The 27,935-nt window shown below is 43.8% G+C and overlaps 1 protein-coding gene across 1 annotated transcript; it reads left to right on the top strand.

Annotated features, from left to right (window-relative positions):
- Positions 1–211: 211 nt before the first annotated feature.
- LOC132775182 (TBC1 domain family member 20-like) lies at positions 212–27,024 on the top strand. The gene is made up of 8 exons (XM_067467214.1): positions 212–312; positions 7,622–7,810; positions 10,867–10,947; positions 13,771–13,957; positions 17,563–17,664; positions 17,958–18,099; positions 20,887–21,071; positions 24,002–27,024. Exons 1-8 carry the CDS (start codon positions 261–263, stop codon positions 24,252–24,254), a joined length of 1,191 nt encoding a protein of 396 aa, XP_067323315.1. The 5' UTR covers positions 212–260; the 3' UTR covers positions 24,255–27,024.
- The last annotated feature ends 911 nt before the right edge of the window (positions 27,025–27,935 follow it).

Below are 27,935 nucleotides of genomic sequence, written 5' to 3'. Positions count from 1 at the left end.
CCCAATGCTGTAGAATCTCTTCCCATTGGCTAAGACACCTGGATAGAGTTTTTCCCTCCTAGGACTACACTTCCCGTGATGCTATGGGGCAAAAGGGGCGGGCCGCATACGTGTCTGCCGCAGACGGGCGGGCGCGTCGGCCAATGGAGCAACGGGCGGGCAACGCCTCGTCCAATCAGGAGCGGCCGGCTGCTGCTGCTGCTTCCCCGGGGATTGTGCAGGGCTGGCTTGCAAGGCAAGGAAGCAGAGCAGCCAGGGCCATGAGTTCCAGCCGCAGGAGGAGGAAAACCAAGGAAGGAAGCTCTGCAGCAGGTACCAGCACCCCCTCCAGGCACTGCAGCCCCCAGCAGACACACATGGCAAGGCTTCTCTATGGGGGATGATGGGAGTTGTAGTCCAAATGCAAGCATGCCCTTTTTTTTGTAAAAAGTGGCCTTTCTGTTCTTGAGTTTCTTCCCCTTTAAAAGCATGCCTGATTCCAAAACAAATATATATTGTGTTGTATATATAGATATATAGATATATTTACATATATGTGTGTGCACATACATATATGTATATACATATATATATATACACATACACATTCATGGCCATATGCATACTCATATACATATGTATGTGTCCACATATATTCATATAAATAGATGTGTGTGTATCTTCATGTATATAAATGTGTATATGCATAAAAGTGTGTGTATGTCCATATATACATACATACATACATACACACACACACATATATGCATCTGGGCATATGTATCTTCATAAATGTGTGCGCATAGTAACTTGTCTATGCTCATGTATACATATATATATGTATATATTCATGTATATATGCATGAATATGTATATAATGTGTATATGCATAATTGAGTGTATGTGCACATATACTCATATTTATATATGTCTGCATATAATGTGTGTGTGTGGTAACTTGACTATATGCTCATGTATATATTCATGCATATAAATGTATATGCATAAATGTGTGTATGTGCACATATACTCATATATATATGTATACACATATGCGTGTCTGTGCATATGTATATGCATAAATGTGTGTGCGTAGTAACTTGTCTATGCTCATGTATACATATATGTATGTATATATATTTTCATGCATAATATAAATGTGTATATGCATAAATGTGTGTATGTTCATATATACTCATATATATATATATATATGTAAACACATATGCGTGTCTGTGCATATGTATATGCATAAATGTGTGTGCGTAGTAACTTGTCTATGCTCATGTATACATATATGTATGTATATATATTTTCATGCATAATATAAATGTGTATATGCATAAATGTGTGTATGTTCATATATACTCATATATATATATATATGTAAACACATATGCGTGTCTGTGCATATGTATATGCATAAATGTGTGCGCGTAGTAACTTGTCTATGCTCATGTATACATATATGTATGTATATATATTTTCATGCATATAAATGTGTATATGCATAAATGTGTGTATGTGCACATATACTCATGTATATGTTTACACATATGCGTGTCTGTGCATATGTATATGCTTAAATATGTGTGCGTAGTAACTTGTCTATGCTCATGTATACATATATGTGTGTATATCTATTTTCATGCATAATATAAATGTGTATATGCATAAATGTGTGTGTATGTCCATATATGAACTCATATATATATATATACACACATGCATATGCGTGTCTATGCATATGTATATTCATTAATGTGTGTAGTAACTTGTATATGCTTATGTATACGTATACGTATGTACATATATTTTCATGCATATAAATGTGTATATGCATAAATGTGTGTGTGTGCATATATACTCATATATATTATATGTATATGTTTACACATATGCGTATCTGTGCATATGTATATGCATAAATGTGAGTATGTGCACATATACTCATATATATTATATGTATATGTTTACACATATGCGTGTCTGTGCATATGTATATGCATAAATGTGTGCGCCTAGTAACTTGTCTATGCTCATGTATACATAATATGTATGTATATATTCATGAATATAAATGTGTATATGCATAAATGTGTGTATGTGCATATATACTCATATATATGTATACACATATGCATGTCTGATCATATATATATGCATAAATGTGTGTGTGTAGTAACTTGCATATGCTTATGTATATGTATATGTATATATATTTTCATGCATATAAATGTGTATATGCATGAATATGTGTATGTGCACATATACTCATATATATATTATATGTATATGTTTACACATATGCATGTCTGTGCATATGTATATGCATAAGTGTGTGTGTAGTAACCTGTCTATATGCTCATGTATACATATATGTGTATATACATTTTCATGCATATAAATGTGTATATGCATAAATGTCTATGTAGTACATGCATGTATATACTCAAATACAAATATACTTATGTGTGTGTCCACATATACTCATATAAATAGATTTGTGTATATGCATAACTGTGTGTATGTGCATATATATACTCACATATACACACACATATGTCTGTGGATATGTATATGCATAAATCTATGTGTGTAGTAACTTATTTATTTATTTATTGAGAAGTTTTCTATACCTGCCTTCTCACCTCAGCGAGGGACTCAGGTCGGTTTACAGCATATATAAAATACAATCATATAAAGAACAACAAGTGCAAAGTCATTACATATTAAAATAGTACAATACAGTACAATAAAAACATCATCATTACAATTTCCTAAGCCAAATCATCAATCCAGTCCTAATCATAGTCAAGCTCGTAGTCACAGTTCATTATAATTCATCACAGGGGGAGGTTCTAGGTTCAGTCCTCAAATGCCACATTCCAGAGCCAGGTTTTTAGTAATTTCCTGAACGTCAGGAGGGAGGGGGCAGATCTGATCTCTAGTGGGAGGGAGTTCCACAGCCGGGGAGCCACCACCGAGAAGGCCCTGTCCCTTGTCCCCACCAACCATGATTGCGAGGGTGGTGGGACCGAGAGCAGGCCCCCACCCACCCCCGGAAGATCTTAATAGCCTTGATGGCTCATAGGGGAGAATCCGTTTGGACAGGTAAACTGGGCCAGAGTCGTTGTCTGTATACTCATGTAAACATATATACATATATACTGTATACTTGTCTGTATACTCATGTAAACATATGTGGGTATGTGTGTGTGTATATATATATTTGTGCATATAAATGTGTATGCCATAACGGGGAGGCGGAGATGCGGGAAAGGGAGACCGCTAATTCGGCCTAGAGATAACGGAAAATTTAAAATAACTCAAATTCGGCCTAGGGATAGAAAAAGAAATTTAAGAACTTGTAATCGGTCTCCTGACATGGTAAGTGGGTGTACCAAGGATAGCGGTCCCTCTGGGTTGAAGCTGGTACTGCTGAACGCCAGATCTGTCAACGGAAAAACATCTTTCATCCAAGATATAATTCTGGAGGAGCGGGCAGATCTGGCGTGCATTACGGAGACCTGGTTGGACGAAGCCGGAGGAGTAAATTTGACCCAGCTTTGTCCACCAGGCTTCTCCGTACAGTACCAGTCGAGACCTGGAGGGCGGGGAGGCGGAGTTGCGGTTGTCTATAAGAATTCCATTCCCCTGACCAGAGGCCCCATCCCGCAGTCAACTAATTTTGAATGTGTCTACCTGAAGGTGGGTGACCGGGACAGAATAGGGATTCTGTTAGTGTACCGCCCACCTCGCTGCACTACGGTCTCCCTACCTGAGCTAGCAGGGGTGGTCTCGGGCCTGGCATTGGAGTCCCAACGGCTCCTTGTGCTGGGGGACTTCAATGTACATGCTGAGACTACCCTAGTAGGAGCGGCTCAGGACTTCATGTCTTCCATGGCAACCATGGGGCTGTCCCAACAGATATCTGGCCCCACTCACAGTGCTGGACACACATTGGACTTGGTTTTCTGTCAGGGATGGGAGCAGAGTGGCGGTGTTGAGGAGTTATCCATCTCTCCGTTGCCATGGACCGACCACTATCTGGTCAGCTTTAGACTTACTGCACCTCCCAACCTCTGCAGAGGTGGGGGACCCATTAAGTTGGTCCGCCCCAGGAGGCTTATGGATCCGAATGGATTCCTGACGGCTCTTGGGGATTTTCCCGCTTCCTTGGTTGGTGATCCTGTTGATGCCCTGGTGTCTCACTGGAATAGGGAGATGACTAGGGCAATAGACACGATTGCTCCGGAACGTCCCCTCTCAAGTAACCGAGCTAAACCAGCTCCTTGGTTCACCGAGGAGCTGGCAGCAATGAAGCGAAGGAAGAGGAGACTAGAGCGCGTGTGGCGTTCGGACCCGAGTGAGTCAAATCGAACACGGTATGTCGCCCTTCTCAGGGCATATGCCGTGGCAATAAAGGCGGCAAAGAAATCTTTCTTTGCGGCCAATATTGCGTCCGCAAAGAACCGTCCGGCTGAGCTGTTTCGAGTTGTCAGAGGTCTATTAAATCCCACCAAGTCGGATGGGAACCCTGACAACTCGACGGCCCGCTGTGAAGCTTTTGCTCGGTTCTTTGCGGACAAAGTCGCTTCGATCCGTTCCGACCTGGACACCATGTTAACGGCAGTCTCAGAGGATGTAACACGAGCATCTGCTTATCCGATTTCGTTGGATTCATTTCAATTGGTGAAACCTGAGGATGTGGACAAGATGCTTGGAGGAATGAGGCCAACTACATGCATCCTAGACCCCTGCCCATCCTGGCTTCTAAAGGAGGCCAGAGGGGGATTGGCCGAGTGGGTGGAGGTGGTGGTTAATGCCTCCCTTCGGGAAGGCAAAATTCCAGCCAGCTTAAAACAAGCTGTGATAAAACCGCTGTTGAAGAAACCATCACTGGATCCCACTCAATTCGTCAACTTTCGGCCTGTTTCCAATCTTCCCTTCTTGGGCAAAGTCCTGGAACGTGTGGTGGCCTCACAACTCCAGACATTCTTGGTAGACACTGATTATCTAGATCCGGCACAGTCTGGTTTCAGGCCGGGACATGGTACCGAGACAGCCTTGGTCGCCTTAGTGGATGATCTGCGCAGGGAGCTAGACAGGGGGAGTGTGTCCCTGTTAGTTCTGCTGGACCTCTCAGCGGCCTTCGATACCGTCGACCACGGTATCCTTCTGAGACGCCTCGCGGGAATGGGCCTTGGTGGCACTGCTCTGCAGTGGCTCAGGTCCTTCCTAGAGGATCGTACTCAGAAGGTGTTGCTGGGGGACAACTGCTCTACCCCACAACCATTGACTTGTGGGGTCCCGCAGGGCTCAATATTGTCCCCCATGTTATTTAACATCTACATGAAGCCGTTGGGAGAGATCATCCGGAGTTTCGGGGTGCGGTGTTATCTGTACGCAGATGACGTCCAACTCTGTCACTCCTTCCCACCTACTACTAAGGAGGCTGTTCAGGTCCTGAACCGTTGCTTGGCCGCTGTATCGGACTGGATGAGGGCGAACAAATTGAAATTGAATCCAGATAAGACAGAGGCACTCCTGGTCAGTCGGAAGGCCGAACAGGGTATAGGGTTACAGCCTGTGTTGGACGGGGTTACACTCCCCCTGAAGACGCAGGTTCGCAGCTTGGGTGTGATCCTGGACTCCTCGCTAAGCTTGGAACCCCAGGTTTCGGCGGTGTCCAGGGGAGCATTTGCACAACTCAAACTTGTGCGCCAGCTGCGCCCGTACCTTGGGAAGTCGGACTTGGCCACGGTGGTCCACGCTCTGGTCACATCCCGGATTGATTACTGCAACGCGCTCTACGTGGGGTTGCCCTTGAAGACCGCCCGGAAGCTTCAGATGGTCCAGCGCTCGGCAGCCAGGTTGCTAACTGGAGCGGCACTCAGGGAGCACACCACTCCTCTGTTGAGCCAGCTCCACTGGCTGCCAATCCGCTACCGGGCTCAATTCAAGGTGCTGGCCTTAGCCTATAAAGCCCTAAACGGTTCTGGCCCCGCTTACCTCTCCGAACGCATTTCCGCCTACGAACCGACTAGAACATTAAGATCATCTGGGGAGGCCCTGCTCTCGATCCCGCCTGCGTCACAGGTACGCTTGGCGGGGACGAGAGACAGGGCCTTCTCAGTGGTGGCCCCTCGGCTATGGAATACCTTGCCAGCTGACATCAGACAGGCACCTTCGTTGCTGGCGTTTCGGAGAATGGTCAAGACCTGGCTTTACGAACAAGCGTTCGGCTAAGCAATGCAACTAACTAAGGAAGACGGTAACTGAACATAGGAACGGCACAATGACTATGAGAATGGATCTGACTTTAACGGAGGCGCTATATATGTTGTTTGTCGATTTGTCTGTCTATGTTAATTGTTGTGGAGCGACGTTGTCGTCCCGGTTGTTTTATTGCCGTGTTTTTAATTGCACTGTAAACCGCATTGAGTCGCCTGTCAAGGGCTGAAATATGCGGTATAAAAGTGAAGCAAATAAATAAATAAATAAATAAATATGCATAAATGTGTACGTAGTGTGTGCATGTATATACTCAAATATAAATATACATTTGTGTATGCATATGTATATGCATAAATGTGTGTGGTGTGTGTGCATAGATATATATGCTCATATATATACATGTGTGTGCTCTATATATCTATATACTCATGTATACATATCTTCAAACATAGACATTTGCATATGAATAAATGTGTGGGTGTGTGCGTATATATACTCAAATATAAATATACACAGATGTGTGTGTGCATCTATATGCTCATGTACACACGTTTGTGTCTGTATAAATCTCTTGATGCATATAAATGTGTATATGCATAAATGTGTGTGTATATATATATATATATAGTTTCAAAGTGGTAAACTTTGAATCCAATCAAATATGAATGGATGAATGGAATTTAATATATGGTCACAGATCAGGCGTTTGAAACATTAAAACATTAAAATCAGAAGTTCAAAACATTAAAAGCAGAAATTCCAGCACAAGACATCACAATCATGTATATCACTTTTAAATGTTTATTTATATTTTATTGATTGTTTATTATGTTTTATATTCATGTCTTTGTTGTTGATTTTGTATTGTATTTTAACATGTTGGAAGATGCTTTGGTTCCTTTTGTGGGCTTCATATACAATGACACGTGCAATGTATTCATTGATTTAGTATCCTAATCAGCTTCCTATACAATTGCACATGTTGTATTGTCAAAGGCTTTCATGGCTGGAATCACTAGGTTCTTGTGGGGTTTTTCGGGCTATAGGGCCATGTTCTAGAAGCATTTCTCCTGACGTTTCGCCTGCATCTATAGCAAGCATCCTCAGAGGTAGTGAGGATCCTCACTACCTCTGAGGATGCTTGCCATAGATGCAGGCGAAACGTCAGGAGAAATGCCTCTAGAACATGGCCCTGTAGCCCGAAAAAACCCACAAGAACCTAATTGCACATGTTATTTATTTAGTGAACAAATGCACCAAACACACATTAGCACATACAGCATTACTTCCATGTCTGTGTCCTCGCAAAACATTTTTCTTACTCCTCCAGTATGACTCTAAGAATCCTGGAAGTCCTCTATTTCCATAGCTTTTTGCTATGATCTGTGCTTTGTTTTTGCAGAGCCGCCAGGGTCCCAGAAGAAGCAGAAGCAGGTCCTGATCCACCAGGCACTCCTGAAGGACCCCATAGACCTAGAAGGGCTGCGACAGGCCGCCCTCAGCCATGGGGGCCTCTTGGCTGACGAGATCCGGCGGAAGGTCTGGCCCAAACTGCTGGGGGTCAATGTCTACAGCCTGCCCCCCAAGCCAGGTGAGTATCATTGGCCGCACTGGGAGGGGAGGGAGAGGGCAGGGGATTCCAGAGTCACATTATAAATTATTATTATTACTATTATTTTGCCAACACAAAAATACTGTATGTCACAGCAAACGAGATCTCTATGCTGGATTTCGTATCATAAAATCACAAATCGAACACTTCCCAAGCGTCTAGGACTGTGTGATATATTTTCAAATGATGCGTGCAGATCCAAGTAAGGTGGCCTGTTGTTGTTGTTGTTGTGTTGCATTGAGTTTTCAGGCAGTATGTGTTGGAAATCACAACCTTCTTCAAGCCTCCACTAATAATTTCTTTGTATATTATTCTGTTTGCTTCCTGTATTGCATATGTATCTTTTGGTATGCAGCTTTCCTTTTACTCTATGTTTCTTGAGATTTTGGGAGGGGTTGCAGACCACATGATCAGATCTGAGATTGCTCAGAGCTCAGACTCCATTAGACTTTGGACTGTTAAGAGCAAACTCATGTCACTGTTGATTGTAAGAAACCTGCCCTAGGTTATGTTTTGATATGCAGCTTTCCTTTTACTTTATGTTTCTTGAGCTTTGGGAGGGGCTGCAGACCACATGATCAGATCTGAGACTGCTCAGACTCCATGAGACTTTGGACTGTTAAGAGCAAACTCATGTCACTGTTGATTGTAAGAAAGCTGCCCTATGTTATGTTTCGGTATGCAGCTTTCCTTTTACTCTATGTTTCTTGAGGTTGTGGAAGGGACTGTAGACCACATGATCAGATCTGAGACTGCTCAGAGCTCAGACTCCATTCAACTTTGGACTGTTAAGAGCAAACTCATTTTGCTGTTGATTGTAAGAAAGCTACCCTAGGTTATGTTTTGGTATGCAGCTTTCCTTTTACTCTATGTTTCTTGAGGTTGTGGAACGGGCTGCAGACCACATGATCAGATCTGAGACTGCTCAGAGCTCAAACTCCATTCAACTTTGGACTGTTAAGAGCAAACTCATTTTGCTGTTGATTGTAAGAAAGCTACCCTAGGTTATGTTTTGGTATGCAGCTTTCCTTTTACTCTATGTTTCTTGAGGTTGTGGGAGGGGCTGCAGACCACATGATCACATGGATGGCCCATGAGGTCTCTTCCAACTCTTTGATTCTGTGATTCTATGATCAGATCTGAGACTGCTCAGAGCTCAGACTCCATTAAACTTTGGACTGTTAAGAGCAAACTTTTGGTGTTGATTGTAAGAAAGCTGCCCTATGTTATGTTTTGGTATGCAGCTTTCCTTTTACTCTATGTTTCTTGAGGTTGTGGGAGGGATTGCAGACCAGATCAGATCTGAGACTGCTCAGAGCTCAGACTCCATGGGACTTTGGACTGTTAAGAGCAAACTCATTTTGCTGTTGATTGTAAGAAAGCTACCCTAGGTTATGTTTTGGTATGCAGCTTTCCTTTTACTCTATGTTTCTTGAGGTTGTGGAACGGGCTGCAGACCACATGATCAGATCTGAGACTGCTCAGAGCTCAAACTCCATTCAACTTTGGACTGTTAAGAGCAAACTCATTTTGCTGTTGATTGTAAGAAAGCTACCCTAGGTTATGTTTTGGTATGCAGCTTTCCTTTTACTCTATGTTTCTTGAGGTTGTGGGAGGGGCTGCAGACCACATGATCACATGGATGGCCCATGAGGTCTCTTCCAACTCTTTGATTCTGTGATTCTATGATCAGATCTGAGACTGCTCAGAGCTCAGACTCCATTAAACTTTGGACTGTTAAGAGCAAACTCATGTCGCTGTTGATTGTAAGCAAGCTGCCCTATGTTATGTTTTGGTATGCAGCTTTCCTTTTACTCTATGTTTCTTGAGGTTGTGGGAGGGATTGCAGACCCCAGTAATCAGATCTGAGACTGCTCAGAGCTCAGACTCCATGAGACTTTGGACTGTTAAGAGCAAACTCATTTTGCTGTTGATTGTAAGAAAGCGACCCTAGGTTATCTGCACAAAGTAACCACTTCAAAACCTAACTGTAACTGGATTGACAAGTTATGCCGAATACCTGAAAGTTGGGAGTAAACCAAATATGTTACTTTTAATGAAGTTTACTTCATGTTTGCCACTTGAGAGCATGATATAGAAACAAGATGTTTTGTTGGAGAGTAGATGTTTTTGGGCACTGAAAATAATGTCCAGAGTGGGTAGAAAGAAAGAACCCTTCTCTGTTTGAAACAAGTGTGATTCTTGCAATTAGCAAACTTGAATAGCATTGAGTAGCTGCAAAGTTAACACCACCCAAACGGAGGATGCCTCCAGGCAATAGAGGCCAGGCTACCTCTATGCAGATACCCTTACCGACTGACGTTGCAAGCCTCATGGCTACTCAATACTATTCAAGCTTGCTAACCGCAACATTATACAGACATGGGTTCTTTCTCCCACCCTGGACATTCCATACGTAGATATACTTGCTTGACTACTACCAGATCCTCTGAGGATGCTTGCCACAGATGCAGGAGAAATGTCAAGAGAGAATGCTGCTGCAACATAGCCATACAGCCCGAAAAACTCACAGCAACCCAGTGATTCCTGCTATGAAACCCTTCGACAAATTATTATTATTATTATTATTATTATTATTATTATTATTATTCAATACACATGACTTAGTGCTATGGGATCCTGGGAGTTCTTGTTTTACAAGGTCTTTGCTCTGCCAAAGAGGGCTGGTGCCTCTCCAAACTACAAACTTGGCAGTTAAAATAGTGCCAAGCTATAGTAATGTTCCATTTTAGATGCGCCCTAAACCCAGACAGATATGGAAGTCATATGTAGCCATTAACTCCTGCTGTATGTTGGAAAGGACGATAGTGCACTGAAGGATATTGTGATTAATGCAAACCCATCACACCCTCCACTATCACTGTTAGTTGGGAGTTGTAGTACAAAAAGGAGTAAATAAACTCTAGGCTTTGGAATAAAAGCAGCCAGTTGAATCCAACTCAAGTTGAGCATTGTTGTTTCCAGGCTTGAGACCTGTTCTGCCCATCTTAATGTTTGGTTTTGATTTGATCCAGGTATGGAAGTGCGGCAGAACCACAAAGATTACAACCAGGTCTTGCTGGACGTCCGACGCTCCGTCCGCAGGTTCCCTCCAGGTGAGATGAAGGGAATTATTATTATTATTATTATTATTATTATTATTATTATTATTGGGTGGCTGTAAGTTTTCTGGCTTGTATGGGCTGAGTTTTCCGGACTGTATTGTTGTTGTTATTGTTATTGTTGGCATTATTATTATTCCACTCTTGATATGCACAGAGTGCAAACACAAATTTTGTTACTTGCAAATGTCACAAATAACTTTCAGGACATGGATGGCCATCTGTCGGGGTACTTTTGATTGTGCTTTCCCTGCATTGCTGGGGGTTGGACTAGATGGCCCATGCGGTCTCTTCCAACTCTATTATTCTATGAACAAAGAAATTTATGAAAAGGAAGAATGAGGCTCGAGTCCTTCCATAAGAAAATATTATTCTGCAGTAAGATGCAGCAGCAAAAGAAGTCAATGTGACTCTAGGCTGCATCGAGAGGAGTTCTAGGTCAAGGGAAATCTATTCTGCTTTGGTCAGACCTGTCAGTGTCGTCAGCCGCACAGCAAGGCAGGAAACACGATCAACACAGCCACTTTAGGCTGTAAACTACTTTATTTTACAGTTACATACACTAGAAGCTACTTAACACTCAGCACATCCAACCGTAACATCGCCAACACATGAACTGCCTGTTATCAGTACTAGTCCACACCTCTTGCATTCCAGAGTGCCGTATGGCGTACGACGCTGCGTCCATTTGCTCTATACACTTGATTTATGACCTCTCTAGGAATGCTGTTCCCTCCATAGTTCGGTTAACTCTTTCCACATAGAAATACATTTCCCTCAGCACATAGCACTTCATTTTAAACATACATACATACTTTGAAATCTACACTATAAATTGCAAAAAAAATTCAACAAGACCCCCATCTGGAATGTTAACAGGGAGAAATCTTTGACACCCCGCTTAGGCCGAAAACATGAAATGCACAGGTATAGAATGGGAGGCTTGAAAACAGGGTTGGGCTGGATACGTACAATACTTTTCCGAAACACACTCCTTCCAACCAGGGAAGGAGGCAGTGACCAGACTTTGCAATCCATTGCAGACCTGTCTGTCATCCTGCAAATACACATAACATCTCTCTCCTTCCCATGGAGCAGAGCATGGTGGGTGGACCAGACTCCTCCAGTCTGCCACACTTTTTTGGATTGTAATAAGGTCTCTTATATAGCAACATTTCTTACCAATGTTGTTCCAAAGTTGTAAATTGGTGATAGATGTTTTTCCAGCCTGACACATGTTGATTCCCATCAGTTCCAGACAGATGTTGACTCTCCTTAATCAGTGTTGGTAAACGTAAGGAGCCTTGTGTTTACTTCCTTTGGTTTCCTTAACTTAAAAGAGCCATTCTCTTTGACTATGCAAACATATTGTTTTCCACCAAGAGTTCATTAGTTAATCATTAGTCATAGTTCTTATCAGCAACTTTTAATTATAGTTCAGCAGTGTAGCTGTTTTCTAGGCCTCAGTATTTTAGAATAGTGTCTTCAGCTCAATCAGGCCTCATTCATACTCCCTTCATACAATTCCATTCAAACCATACATCCTATTTATCCATGACAGCTGAATGGCCATCTGTCGTGAGGGCTCAGATTGTGCCTCCCTTTATGGCAGAAGGGGGTTGGGCTGGATGTTCCAAGGAATCTATTCCATCTCTAATATATTATGATTCTGTCCTTGGAGGTCTGTAAATACAGACTGATGGCCATCTGTCGGGAGGGCTCAGATTGTGCCTTCATTTGTGGCAGAAGGGGGTTGATCTGGATGGTCCTCAGGGTCTCTTCCAACTAGGATATTAGAATTCTATCTTTGGAGGTCTGTAAATGCAGACTGGATGGCCATCTGTCAGGAGGGCTCAGTTTGTGCCTGTTGTGGCTGAGATGTTCTCTGATGATGAGGATGATGTGATTCAGATTCCTGGCTCTTTTTCTGTGCCTCAGATCTCTGGGCCTGTTTCTAGGTCTTTTTCTGAGGCTCCCACAGACAGTGCAGAGTCAACACAGTGGTTCTCAGAAGAAAGGAATGTCAATAATGAAGTAGATAGTGGTGGAGAAGCCTTCCCACGCTGATAGTGAAAATGCAGAAAGCCTTGATAGTGACCTGACCTGGCAAGCCCATCTTGATTTGCGGGTCAGGAGGAGTTCTCGCCTAGCCAGCAGACGGGAAGCCAGCTCGGGGAAAGGTCATCGCAATGCTTTCATGTTGGTGAGAGTATAATGTTTTCATGTTAGAAAGGTATTTAGGCTTCTTGTAATCGGAGTGAAACTGTCAGTTCAACGTAGCTTATTAGCCTGAAAGCTTCATTGAATAACCTTAGCCGGAAAGCAGTATGCTTGGGTTTTCTTGCATTGTGATTCTTGGGGCAATTGTTTCACTGCTTGTACTATGGACTCTGTTTTGAACTTTGCCTATGGGATTGTGCCTCTTGTTTTTACTTGAAGATCTTTGGAACTATATTCTGTATTTAACCTAAATCTTTCAAACTTTGCAATGCTTATTCTTTATTTTGACTTGGACTTTTTCCTCAACAAACTATAAAACTACAGCTCTTGTGTGGTGGTGTTTGGAAGCAAGGTGAAGCTTACTCTGAGTTGCAACAGTGCCTCCCTTTATTGCAGAAGGGGGTTGGACTGGATGGCCCTACGGGTCACTTCCAACTCTAGAATATTATGATTCTAGCTTTGGGGGTCTGTAAATAGAGGCAGGGTGGCCATTTGTTGGGAGGGCTCAGATCGTGCCTGTCTTTATGGTGGAAGGGGGTTGGACTGGATGTCCTTAAGGGTTCTGTACCTGACCCCTGCCTTCACCTCTGCCCACAGGGATGCCCGAGGCCCAGCGCCAGGTCTTGCAGGAGCAGCTGACGGACGCCATCCTGCACGTGCTGAGATCCCACCCGGAGCTCCACTACTACCAAGGCTACCATGACATCGCGGTGACGCTGCTGCTGGTTGCCGGACAGCGCATGGCCATGGCTCTCCTGGAAAGGCTCTCCTTGCTTCACCTCAGGTAGGCTGCCTTGCTCCAGTAATGTAACATAGATCTTAAATACACTGTGCAAACCCACTTATTCACCCTCATGCTCCATAAGAACGTGACAGTCAAACAGTGACGAGCATATATTGGTGACTGCAACAACTCCTCTCCGTCCAAGAATGCTGGGAGTTGTAGTCTAAGACCATCAAAACAGTCATGCTTTGCCCAACCTTCATGTATCAATGGAGACTGTAAACTCTTGTGCTACTTTGGACAACTCCCATCATCTAATCAAAGTCAATGCAGTCTGGAGTTGATGGGATGGGATTTAGAGTCCCAACTATCTAGAGCAGTGGTTCTCAACCTTTCTAATGCTGTGACCCCTAAATAAAGTTCCTCATGTTGTGGTGACCCCCAACCATATTTTCGTTGCTACTTCATAATGGTAATTTTGCTACTCTTACGAAGCAAAATGGAAATATCTGATATACAGGATGTATTTTCATTGTTACAAATTGAACATAATTAAAGCATAGATATTGGTCACAAAAACAATATGCTCAGGGAGTATGGACAATGGATGATGGGATTTGCAGTACCTTCAACCGAATTCAGCGCTGACGTCCACAGACCACCGAGACCCTCATAAATTATAGACCTGGAACAAACTTGGCACACAGAACCCCAATGACCAACAGAAAATACTGGAGGGGCCTGGGAGGAATAGACAATGATTTACGGGAGATGTAGTTCACCTACATATGGAGAGCACTGTGAACCCAAACTTGGTACAAATACTCAATATGCCCAAATATGAACACTGGTGGAGTTTGGAGAAAACAGATCTTGACATGTAGGAGTTGCAGTTGCTGGGATGTATAGTTCCCCTGCCATCAAAGAGTATTCTGAACTCCGACAACAATGGAATTGAACCAAACTTGGCACACAGAACTCCCATGAACAACAGAAAATACTGGAGAAGTTTGGGGAAAATAGACCTTGGCATTTGGGAGCTACTGGGATGTATAGCTCCCCTGCCATCAAGGAGCATTCTGATCTCCAGCATAAATAGCGAGGGCCGGGCAGAAAGGCTGCCCGCACGACCTTGCCGTTTGGGCAGTCCTCCGCCTGGCCCTGCGCCCTTCCGAGCTGACCAGGAGTGTTAGCTTTTTGTCTGGCACAAGGGGTCGGCAGCCATTTTGGAGGGGGCGGAGCCAACCAAGGTAGCTTCGCGACCCCCTGAAAATGGCCCAATGACCCCTCTGGGGGTCACGACCCCCAGGTTGAGAACCACTGATCTAGAGGGTGCCACATCTGAGTCTTTGCAGTGTTTTTGGCATTTTGCCTTGTTTATTTATTTGCAGTATTTCTATTCCGCCCTTCTCACCCCGCAGAGGACTCAGGGCGGATCACAATGCACATATACATGGCAAACATTCAATGCCATGGACACACAACATATATAGACAGACACACAGAAGCTGTTTGACAATCCAGCTTCATGAGGGTATGCTTTGAATTCTGGCCACCGGGGGAGCTGTTGCTTCACCGTCCACTTGTGACACCGATGGAGTACTTCCTCATTCTTTTGCACACTGCTGGAGAGTTTTGTGGTGTTGTAAATTAGTTACATTAGCCTCCCCGGGTATGCGGTACCTGAATTTCCTACTTAACAGATCATAGAAACATAGAATCAAAGAGTTGGAAGAGACCTCATAGGCCACCCAGTGCAACCCCATTCTGCCAAGAAGCAGGAATATTGCATTCAAATCACCCCTGACAGATGGCCATCCAGCCTCTGTTTAAAAGCTTCCAAAGAAGGAGCCTCCACCACACTCCGGGGCAGAGAGTTCCACTGCTGAACAGCTCTCACAGTCAGGAAGTTCTTCCTCATGTTCAGATGGAATCTCCTCTTTCGGGCTGCAAAGGTCAACAGCAAGCTAGATATTTATTTATTTTATTTTTATTGACAGTATTTATATTCCGCCCTTCTCACCCCACAGGGGACTCAGGGCGGATTACAGTATACATATACATGGCAAACATTCAATGCCATAGACACACAACATATATAGACAGACACTCAGAGGCTATTTAACATTCCAGCTTCTGGCCACCAGGGGAGCTGTCGCTTCCTCATTCTTTGCATACTTCCTCGATATTTTTATGGCCTTATAAATCAGTTAAATTTGCCTCCCCACAAAGTGGTACCTAATTTTCCTACTTGACAGATGCAACTGTCTTTCGGGCTGCAAAGGTCGACAACAAGCTTGGTTGGGAGCTCATTCCAACTCAGGCTAGCTTTGAACTCATGACATTTCGGTCAGTAGTGATCTTAATGCAGCTGACTCCCAGCCAACTGCGCCACAGTCCCGCTGTGCGCCACAATCCCGGTGCGCACTGGATAAATGGTCAGGAGCTTTTACTCCGACCGGGTTGACTTCAAACTCATGACCTTTTTGGTCAGTAGTGATTTTAATGCAGCTGACTCCCAACCAGCTGCACCACAACCTGTCTAGAGAGCCTAAATGGCTTGGGAATCCAAATGGGGAGTCTCTAATGGGGCTTTTTTGGTGAGATTCTGCAGATTCTGGAGACTTGTGATGGGTTGCTGAATTCAGGCCCAGGGCAGCACATGCTCTCCTTCTGATGTGGGTAAACTAATGGTATGAGTGCCCAGCTTTGGGGTTTAAATGCCTTGGGTTTGGTTGGCTCCTACCACACTTCTATTATTTATTTATTTATTTATTTATTTCGGTTGCTTCTATCCCGCCCTTCTCACCCCAGAGGGGACTCGGGGCGGCTTACAAAAGCAAGGCACAATTCGATGCCCGCATCACATAACAAAATAACATCAGTTAACAGAAAACAGCAATTCTAGCAATAACATCAATTAACAGAAACAATAATTATTGTAAGGCAAAAACAACCATAAAACCAGTAAAAGCAATAAAACCAATACAAACCATTTCTCCTCATTGACAGTCAGCGTTTCGCAATCTCATAGTTCAAATTCCAATTCCACAATTGCCTGTCCTGTCAGTCCTATCCATCTGGTTGTCCATATCTAGTTGTCAGATTGCCCAAAGGTCTGGTCCCACAACCACGTCTTTACCTTCCTCCTGAAGGAGAGGAGGGATGTTGATGTCCTAATTTCCCCCGGGAGTGAGTTCCACAGGTGAGGGGCCACCACTGAGAAGGCCCTGCTCCTCATCCCCACCAACCTCACTTGTGATAGCGGTGGAGTCGAGAGCAGGGCCTCCCCAGAGGATCTCAAATTCCGGGGTGGGACGTAGAGGGAGATACATTTGGACAGATACACTGGACCGGAACCGTAAAGGGTTTTGTAGGTCAAAACCAGCACCTTGAATTGTGCTTGGAACTGAACCAGCAGCCAGTGGAGCTGATACAGCGGGGGGGGGGGGGGTGTTCCCTGTATGTCGCTCCGGTGAGCAGTCTGGCTGCCGCTCGCTGGACCAGTTGAAGTTTCCGAACAGTCTTCAAGGGCAACCCCACGTAGAATGCGTTGCAGTAGTCTATTCGGAATGTAACAAGAGCGTGAACCACTGTGGCCAGATCAGACTTCCCAAGGTACGGGCACAACTGGTGCACAAGTTCTACTCTTCTTCCTTCTCTAGGGACTTCATGGACCCCACCATGGACAGCACCAAGCACATCCTCAACTACCTGATGCCCATCCTGCAGCGGGAGAGACCCCGCCTCCACGACTTCATGCACAGGTACCCACTTTTCCCATTATTGGATGGTCAGGTCATTCTTACACAGGACAAAATATTCTGAATAATGAAAAGCGGGCTGGATGATGGTGCTGTTAGCTTTGGAAAGGCATGACTTTTGAGATCATAATCTTTTGGAAAACCAGAATCTCCAAAGCCTTTGGAGATTAACATAATACAATAAGTAAGCAACAGGATTATATACAAACAAATTACTAGGGGAGGCTTGAAGAAGGTTGTAACTTCCAACACAGCGTAATGGAGTTCGGGATCTCTCTATCCTCCTTTCCTTTCAGGGCCGAAGTGGGCACCATCTTTGCCCTGAGCTGGCTGATCACCTGGTACGGCCACGTCCTGGCCAACGTCCACCACACTCTGCGCCTCTACGACTTCTTCCTGGCCTCTCACCCGCTCATGGCTGTCTACTTTGCAGCAGCTGTAAGTCCAAATTGAAGGCTTGAGCATTTCAAGGTGTCATTAATACTTTTGCCACATCCTGCAACCTGGAATGAGGCTGGGATGGCATTGTGAGGCGGCAGAGGATGATGGGCTCTGCGCTTGATGTCTCCTGCCTCTTCTTCCTGGCTTCCGAGCCATGTGCAGGCGGGCGCCTTGGGGGTATGGGGCCTGTGGGGCAAAGAGGGACGCCCAGCCAGGGATGCCTTCGCTTTGTTCCAGCTGGGACGCCAGAAGGTCCACACTGGGGGTGCCTCAAGAGCACCCCTTGGGGATTTGCGCTATGTGCAAATGCATATCTTGTCTATTGCTTCAGCCACCCCTGACTGTAAATAGATAGGTAGGTAGGTAGGTAGGTAGGTAGATAGATAGATAGATAGATAGATAGATAGATAGATAGATAGGAGTGCTTTCTGTTTAGACTGTAAATAGGTAGGTAGGTAGGTAGGTAGGTAGGTAGGTAGATAGATAGAGATAGATAGAGATAGATAGAGATAGATAGAGATAGATAGAGATAGATAGAGATAGATAGAGATAGATAGATAGATAGATAGATAGATAGATAGATAGATAGATAGATAGATAGATAGATAAGAGTGCTTTCTGTTTAGACTGTAAATAGGTAGGTAGGTAGGTAGGTAGGTAGATAGATAGAGATAGATAGATAGATAGATAGATAGATAGATAGATAGATAGATAGATAGGAGTGCTTTCTGTTTAGACTGTAAATAGGTAGGTAGGTAGGTAGATAGATAGATAGATAGATAGATAGATAGATAGAGATAGATAGATAGATAGATAGATAGATAGATAGATAAGAGTGCTTTCTGTTTAGATTGTAAATAGGTAGGTAGGTAGGTAGATAGATAGATAGATAGATAGATAGATAGATAGAGATAGAGAGATAGATAGATAGATAGATAGATAGATAAGAGTGCTTTCTGTTTAGACTGTAAATAGGTAGGTAGATAGATAGATAGATAGATAGATAGGTAGGTAGGTAGGTAGATAAGAGTGCTTTCTGTTTAAACTGTAAATAGGTAGGTAGGTAGGTAGGTAGATAGATAGATAGATAGATAGATAGATAGATAGATAGAGATAGATAGATAGATAGATAGATAGATAGATAGATAGATAGATAGATAGATAGATAGATAAGAGTGCTTTCTGTTTAGACTGTAAATAGGTAGGTAGGTAGGTAGGTAGGTAGATAGATAGATAGATAGATAGATAGAGATAGATAGATAGATAGATAGATAGATAAGAGTGCTTTCTGTTTAGATTGTAAATAGGTAGGTAGGTAGATAGATAGATAGATAGATAGATAGAGAGAGATAGAGAGATAGATAGATAGATAGATAAGAGTGCTTTCTGTTTAGACTGTAAATAGGTAGGTAGATAGATAGATAGATAGATAGATAGATAGATAGGTAGGTAGGTAGGTAGATAAGAGTGCTTTCTGTTTAAACTGTAAATAGGTAGGTAGGTAGATAGATAGATAGATAGATAGATAGATAGATAGATAGATAGAGATAGATAGATAGATAGATAGATAGATAGATAAGAGTGCTTTCTGTTTAGACTGTAAATAGGTAGGTAGATAGATAGATAGAGAGAGAGAGAGAGAGAGAGATAGATAGATAAGAGTGCTTTCTGTTTAGACTGTAAATAGGTAGGTAGATAGATAGATAGATAGATAGATAGGTAGATAGATAGGTAGGTAGGTAGATAAGAGTGCTTTCTGTTTAAACTGTAAATAGGTAGGTAGGTAGGTAGGTAGGTAGATAGATAGATAGATAGATAGATAGATAGATAGATAGATAGAGATAGATAGATAGATAGATAGATAGATAGATAGATAGATAGATAGATAGATAAGAGTGCTTTCTGTTTAGACTGTAAATAGGTAGGTAGATAGATAGATAGAGAGAGAGAGAGAGAGAGAGATAGATAGATAAGAGTGCTTTCTGTTTAGACTGTAAATAGGTAGGTAGATAGATAGATAGATAGATAGATAGGTAGGTAGGTAGGTAGGTAGGTAGATAAGAGTGCTTTCTGTTTAGACTGTAAATAGGTAGGTAGGTAGGTAGGTAGATGATAGATAGATAGATAGATAGATAGATAAGAGTGCTTTCTGTTTAGCATTCTGAACTAGTCCCAGATTCATCCTTTCCAGAGAGATTTGGAAAAGAAGATCCTTTGGATAAAGATATTTGAAACCACATACAATCAAGTGTGGTGCCCACCAAACATTTGGGACTCTGAACCCCATCATCCCCAGGCAGCACAGCACATGATTAGATAGTGCGAGTTGTCAAAAGTCACTGAAGGGTGTAGCATGGTCGCCAAGTTGGTCTAGAAGTCTGAACTGGCAAAACAAGATGGATGTTCTTAGGCTACTTCTAACATCTTTCACCATTGGCCATGACCGTAAGGCAGTGGTTCTCAACCTGAGACCCCCAGATGTTTTTGGCCTTCAACTCCCAGAAATCCTAACAGCTGGTAAACTGGCTGGGATTTCTGTAGGCCAAAACATCTGGGGACCCCAGGTTGAGAACCACTGCCGTAAGGTTTTCATTTGGGACTGCCACTCCAAGCATGCTGGCTGGTGAATTCTGCGTGCACCAGTCCAAAAAGACCCCTTTATCTATTGCTCTGGACGGTCCGTCTTGTAGCATTTGGGCGAAAGAGACCAAGCCCAGACCTTTTGTGTGTGTGTTGATTTGGTGCCTTGAGGGTATTGAGGCCTCCTTTGCCCCTCGCCCGCAGATCGTCCTCCACCGCGAAGAGGAGGTCCTGGCCTGCGAGTGCGACATGCCCAGCCTCCACCAGCTCCTCTCCCGCATCCCCCAGGACCTGCCTTATGAGACCCTCATCCTCCGTGCCCAGGAGCTCTTCCGGCGGCATCCGCACACCGAGCTGGCCAAGCAGGCCGCCCTCCAGGCCCACAAGAGGTGAGAGGAGCAGATTATGAACCATACTGCACCGTTTTGGAAGTTGTAGTTTGGCAAGGTCATTTGCCTACTCTGCCGAAGAGTGCGGGTGTCTCACCAAACTGCAACTCCCAGGATTCTGTTACAATGAGCCACACAGTATGTCACAGCAAACAAGATTTATATGCTGGATTTCGTATCACATATTCACAAGTCCCAAGCGTCTAGGACAGTGTGATGTATTTGCAGATCCAAGTCAGGTGGCCTTTTGCAGTTGACAGGTCGTGATTGTCTCAATGTTTATTGTTTACAAATGCCAGCTGAGGTCTTTTGGCACGGCACTTAGTGTGCCCATTACCACTGGGACCACCTGTCCTGGTTTATGTCAGAGCCTTTGCAGTTCAGTTTTGAGGGCCTGAGAACAGCTGAGTTTTTCCTATTGTTTTTCCTCAGTGCAACTGTCACCTGGAATGGCGACATCAATAATCCGAACTTTTTTTCTTTTCCACAATCGTGATGTCTGACGTATTGTGTTCCAAAACTTTGTCAGTCTGGATTCGAAAGTCCCACAGTCTTTTTGTGTGTTCATTTTCCACGACCTTTTCAGGTTGCGGATCCCTTTACCAGTTCTTTACTACCGGCAGGTTGTCCTTGCGACATAAGTTCCAATGAATCATTTGGATCACAGAGTTGTGCCTCTGTTTGTAGTCCGTCTGTGTTTCTTTATGTTCATGTCCTTATACCCTGTTTTCCTGAAAATAAGACATCCCCTGAAAATAAGACCTAGTAAAGCAGCGGTTCTCAACCTGGGGGTCGCAACCCCCAGAGGGGTCATTTGACTATTTCTGAGGGGTCGCGGCACCACCTCATTAGGCCCTGCCCCCTCCTGCAGGCCCCATGTGCCATCCAGAGGGTGCCAGAAAGGTCCCAAGACGCTTAGGCCTTCTCCCGGCATTGGTAAGAGCACGAGGAATGAGGGTTGGTGCAGGAACCGCATGCCCAGGGGTTCCTGCACCAACCCTCATCCCCCGCGCTCTTGCCAACACCAGGAGAGGGATGCTGTCCGGTGTTGAAAAGTCTGTGGGGGAAGAGGGTTGGTGCAGGGTGAGAAGGACGCACTCCAACATTGGCAAGCTTGCTGGGGAGGAGGGCTGGTACCAGGTGCTCCCTGCACCAGCCCTCTTCCCCTGCGCACATTCCAACACCGGGAGAGGGACACTCCCCAGCATTGGCAAGTGTGCGGAGGAAGAGTTTAATGAATAGTTTAATGAACGTTTCCCATGTTTTTATGACAGATCCAATTAGGAAATGACATTTAGGAACCAGGAACAAAAAGAATAGTGTTACATCAGGCATGGGCAAACTTGGGCTCTCCAGGTGTTTTGGACTTTAACTCCCGCAATTCCTAACAGCCTATCGGTTGTTAGGAATTGGAGAGTTGAAGTCCAAAACACCTGGAGGGCCCTAGTTTGCCCATACCTGTGTTACATAGAGCAATTGGATTTTGAAAAATTGCAATGTCAGGATGCCGCTGAAAAATAAGCAATCCCAAGGATTGTTGTTATTAATAAGTACCATAGTACTTATTAATAATAATAACAACAACAATATAGTAACAAGGATTGGAGCTTCAGTGGAAATAGTAATAACAACAACAACAGACGATGCTATTGGAAAGTGAGATTAATAGGAAGTCACTGGTTAATATGTTTTAATTGTTTTTGTATTGCATTGGTTTTATATTGATTTTATAATGATGTTTTAATTGTATTTTGTGGATTCTTATGGCCACAAATTGCTGCCAATTTGTAAGCCGCCTTGAGTTGCCTTCAGGCTTGAGAAAGGCGGGATAGAAATATCGTAAATAAATAAAAGAAACAGCTATAACAACAACTCTTCCTGTGGCGGCAGTTAGCAGAAAATAAAATAATAATAAAGGGAAAATCATAATAATTTAGAAAAAAATAGAAGATTTAAGTTCTTACCGATCCTTCGAAAGGGAAATCCGGCCTTGGGAAAGGAAAAGAGCATTTCTAATAGAGGGAACTTGCAAGCCTGAGAAAACTACAGATGTTATTGATCGCGCCACTGGACCTTGGTCAGTCTAAGTTTGCTCTAAGCTGATGTTTACTTACATAATGAAGTCAACAAGAGAAATTTGGCAGGACAATGAGATCAATATTATCGATCCAAGACTTGGAACATCTAAGGTCATATGGTGAGAGAGCACCATCCTCTGACCACTTAATGTAAATAGCAGGCAATTTCAGAAAAACTTCATCCTAGTGTTTTCCTTCATGATTATTCATATTAAGAAATAAGTTATAATGAAGTTATTAAGGCAGAATTAACTAAAGGAGATTGCCTTGATTAAATCTTATGTTATAAGCATATCAAAGTTATAATTCAATTAGAGATTTAAGGAATTGAACTTACAAGCGTCATCTTAGGGTAACGGGTGCATAGTGGGATACGTTACATAATCAAGCAGATGTTTGGGTTCACAACATGGCTGCCAAGACCTGATAAAGATGTTCTTGGCAACTATACATGGAAACACCTGTTAATGATTGTACTGTGTAAATGTCAGACTCTTTCTGCACATGTGTGGAAAGAGTGATATTATGCTATAAATACTGAAGCGATTTAGACCTTCAGGGTGTCAGCCCCTTGTTCACGGTACACCCTATACTCTGCAGAGATAGAAATAAATGCCTGGAAATCAGACATGCTGTCTCTCCATCTTCTTCCTTCTCCAAAAGCACTCTAATGAATCTCCGGGTAACGTATTTCCACAACATTCCAAGAGTGGATTTCCCTGTCTTCCGAGGGGTAGATTGATTCCTCTCACTTCCTGTTATCTCGTCCCCGTTCTTAACTTGAGTTGTTTGTAAGTCAGGAATAGCATGTATTAATCCGCTTTCATTGTTTCCTTTCCTCCCCTTTGGAAGCATCAGCATCGGCTCCTTCCTGGAGTTCCAGCAGGCCGCCTCTTGCCAGCGTCCGGACGCCGTCCTCCTCCGACAGCAGCAGCAGCGCCGGACATCGAACCCCAGACCGGAGTCTCTCCTCTCCGCGACAGAGCACAGCCCGCTGGTCAAGGCAGCCGTCTGGGGCATTTCGGCCACTTTAGGGGCCGCCGCTTTGGCCGTCACCCAGACCGCCTTGGAGTGGGGCCCCGAGTTCCTCCTCCAGCTCTTCTAGCAAGGACTACGAGACCCATCTTCACCCAAGGTCTTCACGCAAGGTCTTCACCCCATTTCGTCTGACTGGGTGACACTCTCTCAGCCTCGGAAGGCAAACCACTTCTGCACAAATATTGCCAAGGAAGCCTGCTTGGAGTCCATCTTCCAGGGATAGACTGTATAGTTGCACTTTGAGTGCTGACCTCTGATTTTGGGAGGCCAGAGTTCGAATTTGTGGATGGGCTTGGGCGCTAGGCATATGCAATCCATAGTTCGAAATGGTTCTAAAGTACTTACAAAACTAAAGTTCTGGTGGTGGAAACTAGGAGTGCTGGTGCTTTGCTACTACAGTGTTGCTAAAGTTCTGGTGGTGAAAATTTCAGAACTCTAACACAACTTCCAAAATTTCATTGTTGTTTATTTTTATGACAGAACCTATTAGGAACTGATGAAGTACTTCCGCATTCCCCGCATGCTTTTGCTGGAGTGCTTTGTGGAGTTGATGCCCCCCACAATATAAAATATAATTAAAAACATTTAGCATATAATATAAAAACCATACAAAACCAATAAAAACATAAATCCTGAGCGTCTCCTTACTAAGATCATTTTCCAATCGCATCATCAGTCGTTCCGTAGATCTATATTTGCCTATTACACTGCATTTGCAAATGCTTGCTCGAAAAGCCAGGTTTTAAATAATAATACAATAATAAAAATAATACAGTCTCTCTACTTAGTTATTAGTAGAATGTCCTTGTCTTGCCGTAAACAAGCAGTTTCTCTGGCACTCCAAACTGCTTCGGCTTCAGGACGCTGCGTAACCACTCCCAGCAAACATAATTATAAGTGGTAGTTCCTAATCGGTTTTGTCATAAAAATCACCAACAATGAAATAATAATGACATTTTGAAAGTTGTGTTAGAGTTCTGAAATTTTCACCACCAGAACTTTTGCCACACTGTAGAAGCAAAGCACCAGTGCCCCCTAGTTTTCACCACCAGAACTTTAGTTTTGTAAGTACTTTAGAACCATGGGTTGCACATGCCTATTGCGCACAATGCACTCTCTCAGCCTCAGATAGAAAGCCAGGCAAACCTGTTTGGAGACCATCTTTGGTGCTGCTGGCCCAGGACTCTGCCCTACTTCAGGCACGGGGTGGACCTTTGCAAGGCGCACTCTCTCAGCCTCGGAACCGTGCACGGGATCTTGCCAAGGAACACACCGATTCTGCACCCCCAAATCCATCCATTGGGATTGCCTTTTTTCGGCGGCATCCTGACATTGCAATGACCTAGCGGTCAGCGAAGGTGGGCTGAGAGAGAGGCTCCCTGTGGCTGGAGGCGTCGCACATCAATGGTTCCATTCACCGAGATGCCAGCTCACAACCAAAGAGATTCTCTGCTGCTCCGAACCCTCTGTTGCAAAGGCTGAAGGGTGGCTGGTCAGATATTAATTGGGTCCGGTTTTGATGCCTTCAGTGATCCCCTGTGTGCCAAATTGGATTTTTCCAAGACTATATTTATTATGTATTTATAACATTTGTGCATGCCTTTCCTCTGCAAGTAAACCCAGCGTGTGTCTTTAATGCAGTTCAGCACCACTTCATTCACCAGGGCTCAATGCTATGGAAATCCTGGGAGCTGTAGTTTTCCAAGACCGGGAGTTGTAGTTTTGCAAGACAGGGAGTTGTAGTTTTTCAAGACCGGGAGTTGTAGTTCTACAAGACCGGGAGTTGTAGTTCTACAAGATTGGGAGTTGTAGTTCTGCAAGATTGGGAGTTGTAGTTCTGCAAGATTGGGAGTTATAGTTCTGCAAGACCGGGAGTTGTAGTTCTACAAGATTGGGAGTTGTAGTTCTACAAGACTGGGAGTTGTAGTTCTACAAGACTGGGAGTTGTAGTTTTACAAGAGCAGGAGTTGTAGTTTTCCAAGACTGGGAGTTGGAGTTTTACAAGACCGGGAATTGTAGTTCTACAAGATTGGGAGTTGTAGTTTCCCAAGTCCGTGAGTTGTACTTCTACAAGACTGGAAGTTGTAGTTTTACAGGACCAGGATTTGTAGTTCTACAAGACCGGGAGTTGTAGTTCTATAAGACCGGGAGTTATAGTTTTACAAGACCAGGAGTTGTAGTTTTACAAGACAGGAAGTTGTCATTTTCCAAGACCTGTAGTTGTAGTTTTACAAGACCGGGAGTCGTAGTTCTACAAGATCAGGAGTCGTAGTTTTCCAAGATCAGGAGTTGTAGTTTTACAAGACCAGGAGTTGTAGTTTTCCAAGACCTGGAGTTGCAGTTTTCCAAGACCAGGAGTTGCAGTTTTCCAAGAGTGGGAGTTGTAGTTTTCCAAGACCGGGAGTTGTAGTTCTACAAGACAGGAGTTGTAGTTTTACAAGACCAGCAGTTGTAGTTTTACAAGACCGGGAGTTGTAGCTTTACAAGACTTGGGAGTTGTAGTTTTACACTGTAGTCTGAATACACTTTAAACTGCCATGACTCAGTGCAGTGAGACCCAAGGAGTTGTAGTTTTGTAAAACCTTCGGAGTGTCGGTGCCTTGGCAAACTACAACTCCCAGGATTCCACAGTTAAAAGAGGTTTCAAACTAGAGTGCAGATGCACCCCTGGATCCAGTGGCTGGCTTCATCCAGAGCTTGAGAATGCTTGGTGGAAAATGGCTGCAAGGCCCAGTTTGGTGCAGAGTGATGGGAACTGTAGTCCTGATCACCAACCTATTTATTTTGCAATGTTCAACTGGAAATGGTGCACAATAAACGGAGAGGTGGGTTGTTTTTCTCTGTTGCAAATCCTCCACTTGGTCTTACTACCTGCCTTAAAAGTTGTGTGTCTTACGTTGAAGACTTTGGCCTGCGTATTTTAATATGTATTTTCTTGAAATGTTTTGATATGGGCATTTTACACAATGTATTCAGATGATTGTGTGTTCCAGCGATGTTGTAACCCACCTCGAGCCATGAAGAGAGGCAAGAAATAAATAAATATTATTATTATTATTATTATTATTATTATTATTATTATTGTTATGGAAAAAAGGACCCAGGTTCAGCTGGATTCAAGGGGTGGATCTACACTGTGGCTTTAATGCAGTTTGACGCCACTTTTTAACTGCCGTGGTTCAGTGGTACGGAACCAACAATCAAAACCTTGTGAAACTACAACTCCCATGAGTCCTTACATGGCACCAAAGCAGTTAATGTGGCATCAAACTGCATTAATTCTGCAGTGTAAACGGTGCAGCAAGGAAACTACAGAATCATAGAATCCAAGAGTTGGAAGAGACCTCCTGGGCCATCATCCAGTCCAACCCCATTCTGCCAAGAAGCAGGAATATTGCATTCAAATCACCCCTGACAGATGGCCATCCAGCCTCTGCTTAAAAGCTTCCAAAGAAGGAGCCTCCACCACACTCTGGGGCAGAGAGTTCCACTGCTGAACGGCTCTCACGGTCAGGAAGTTCTTCCTCATGTTCAGATGGAATCTCCTCTCTTGTAGTTTGAAGCCATTGTTCCATTGCGTCCTAGTCTCCAGGGAAGCAGAAAACAAGCTTGCTCCCTCCTCCCTGTGGCTCCCTCTCACATATTTATACATGGCTATCATATCTCCTCTCTGCCTTCTCTTCTTCAGGCTAAACATGCCCAGCTCCTTAAGCCGCTCCTCATAGGGCTTGTTCTCCAGACCCTTGAT

This window comes from Anolis sagrei, chromosome 4 (genome assembly GCF_037176765.1).
Source record: "Anolis sagrei isolate rAnoSag1 chromosome 4, rAnoSag1.mat, whole genome shotgun sequence".
Lineage (NCBI taxonomy): Eukaryota > Metazoa > Chordata > Lepidosauria > Squamata > Dactyloidae > Anolis > Anolis sagrei.
This window is presented reverse-complemented; position numbering and strand designations above follow the sequence as displayed.